Below are 2,226 nucleotides of genomic sequence, written 5' to 3'. Positions count from 1 at the left end.
CTAACTGTTGGGACAGTTAAGAGGCGCGGGGTGTTAGACTGTTGGGACAGTTAAGAGATGTGGGGTGTTAGTATTGTATAAATAGCTAATTCAGTAGTGTACAGAGTTAGTTAGTGTTTTTGATAGCTTTAACAAGAATCTATTAGTTCCTGAGGGGGAGGTTATGCTCTCATTGAAACATACAGTGTATACGTTCATTCAATACCATATTGATCATTCTTTTCATCTGATTTCGTGTGTTGTGTGCCTAATTGTGTGTGAGAGAAANGTTCTTGACAGAGGAACCTAACAGTTTCCAACCCAGGAACCTCACAGTTGATGTCCCGTAAAAGTAACAACAACATTATAAGATAGAGAGAAAACTGGTTTAGGAGAGAAAAAAGGAGATGATGCCCTTATTAATTATAAATAATGTTACATACTCTCTCAAGCTTAAAGCACATTATAAAATGCTCTGCTTGATTCAGAAAGATAATACCTACAAAGACAGGTGGTGCCTCCTGCAGGTCCCCATCTTCCCAAAACTTTACTTTGCGGAAAAATATCTCTGCACTTCCCTTCTGGACTTCCCCACGATCTGAAATCAAGAAAACAAAGAAGCAATGGTCACTGAGAGTCTGACAGTAAAGTTTCCAACCATTGGGATAGGATAAAATCTCATTCAATATAATAAAAAGTTTCTAGTGATAATGATTTTCACTACACTTTCATTCCGTCCATCATTATCATAAAAACTTTCAGATTAGAAGCAGCCGAATGTTCGCACTCCATTCCCCAGCACATCAAATATTTTAAGAATTTATTTGCTTGACCTAGGAAATCTAAAATTTAACGCAACTACTTAAAACAGGGAAAATAGAACGAGGAAACTGAAACAGGGACATGTTAAAAACATAAGCACCGACTAGATTCTAAACTCTGGTTTGAGAAACTCCATTTCTAGCAATAGTAGAATTAGTCCCAAATTTATAAACTTAAAGTGAATGCAAGGAGCATATTTTAAACAGAAAAACATCGGAGTGTGTAAGGTCAGCTTCCAATACAGATCTCACCAATTATCGGTTCAAATGTTAGCTTTCTCGTGAAATGCATTTCCATTAACAATTTCCATATCCTGACGAATCAAGATGCATTACAACGTGATTTAGCTCGTGCAACAAAATTGAACGGTGCAAATATCTCATCGAAATATCGGCCTCAGATATTTTAAAAAGTAATTAGCCACTCATAATTCGTGCTTCTAGAATTGGCCAGGGAAGTAATTAGTAATCAGTAATTAGCTCGCGATGAATCGAATAAGTAAGATCTGGAAGGGTGAATTCCAATGAGCTATTATAGAGTAAGAAATAAACTACAGATCAGTAAGCTAAACTAAAACGCTCTAATAGAACAAAAATCCATCAAAGCATTGGATGACCCACACAGCACCAGATCCAAAAACGAGGAAAACAAAAATTGCAAAGCAAGAAGGTGATTCAGAGAGAGAACTAACAGTCGCGGAAAACGATGTTATCGCCACGTTGTGACAGAACGAAGAACTGCGAGATCATGGCTCCGCTGGATGCACGCACCTCTTACTGCTGCACCTTTAGAAAATGGCTAGTGTTGGTTTCTAAGCTCCTCTTAGTTGCAATTAGCGGCTATGTTTTTTCCTCTTCCTTTTTCAATTTTGAATACAAATCAATGAAATAATTTAGAAATTCATTTTATTATTATTGTTATCTATTCTTATTTTATTTCTTTTATTTTGTATTATGTAAGATATTGTATTATGTAAGATATTTAAAATATTATTATTTTATTTCAAGATAATTTATATAAAGACAGAATATTTAAAGGTAAGTAATTTTAATCTAATAAGATAAAAAGAAATTACTACATATGTATTATATTCATATTTATTCTTTTATATTTGTTGGAATTGAATAAATAAAATATTAGTAAATTAAATGTATTATGTATTTTAATAATTATCAAACCTTATAATATTTAAAATCATATCTTTCATTAATTAAATATTTAATAAGTCTCGGTATTAGTGAGGAGACAATATCAATTATATTAATTATAATAGGACTTTTATTTTTTTTTTATTAAATATGGGACTTAGGTTTATATTTACATTTCTAACGAGTCTTAATTAGTTTCCTTATAATGAATTAAGTCATGTTGATAAATAATGATTAAAAAGTTATAATTTAGTATAATGTTCATAGACCGTCTACA

At 32.2% G+C, this 2,226-nt stretch overlaps 1 protein-coding gene across 1 annotated transcript in view; it reads right to left on the bottom strand.

The window, feature by feature from the left end:
* Nucleotides 1–1,648, bottom strand: part of LOC106768884 (AP-4 complex subunit mu) — an 18,019-nt gene extending 16,371 nt beyond the window's left edge. Inside the window, exons 1-2 of the mRNA XM_014654257.2 lie at nucleotides 1,493–1,648; nucleotides 483–577 (exon numbers count right to left, since the gene is read on the bottom strand). Of these exons, the coding sequence (XP_014509743.1) occupies nucleotides 483–577; nucleotides 1,493–1,550 (153 nt within the window). The 5' untranslated portion in view covers nucleotides 1,551–1,648. The remainder of the gene's footprint in view (nucleotides 1–482; nucleotides 578–1,492) is intronic.
* Nucleotides 1,649–2,226: the final 578 nt, after the last annotated feature.

This window comes from Vigna radiata, chromosome 7, assembly GCF_000741045.1.
Source record: "Vigna radiata var. radiata cultivar VC1973A chromosome 7, Vradiata_ver6, whole genome shotgun sequence".
Classification (NCBI taxonomy): domain Eukaryota; kingdom Viridiplantae; phylum Streptophyta; class Magnoliopsida; order Fabales; family Fabaceae; genus Vigna; species Vigna radiata.
The sequence above is the reverse complement of the archived record's forward strand: the minus strand, read 5'-3'. Positions and strand labels throughout refer to the sequence as shown.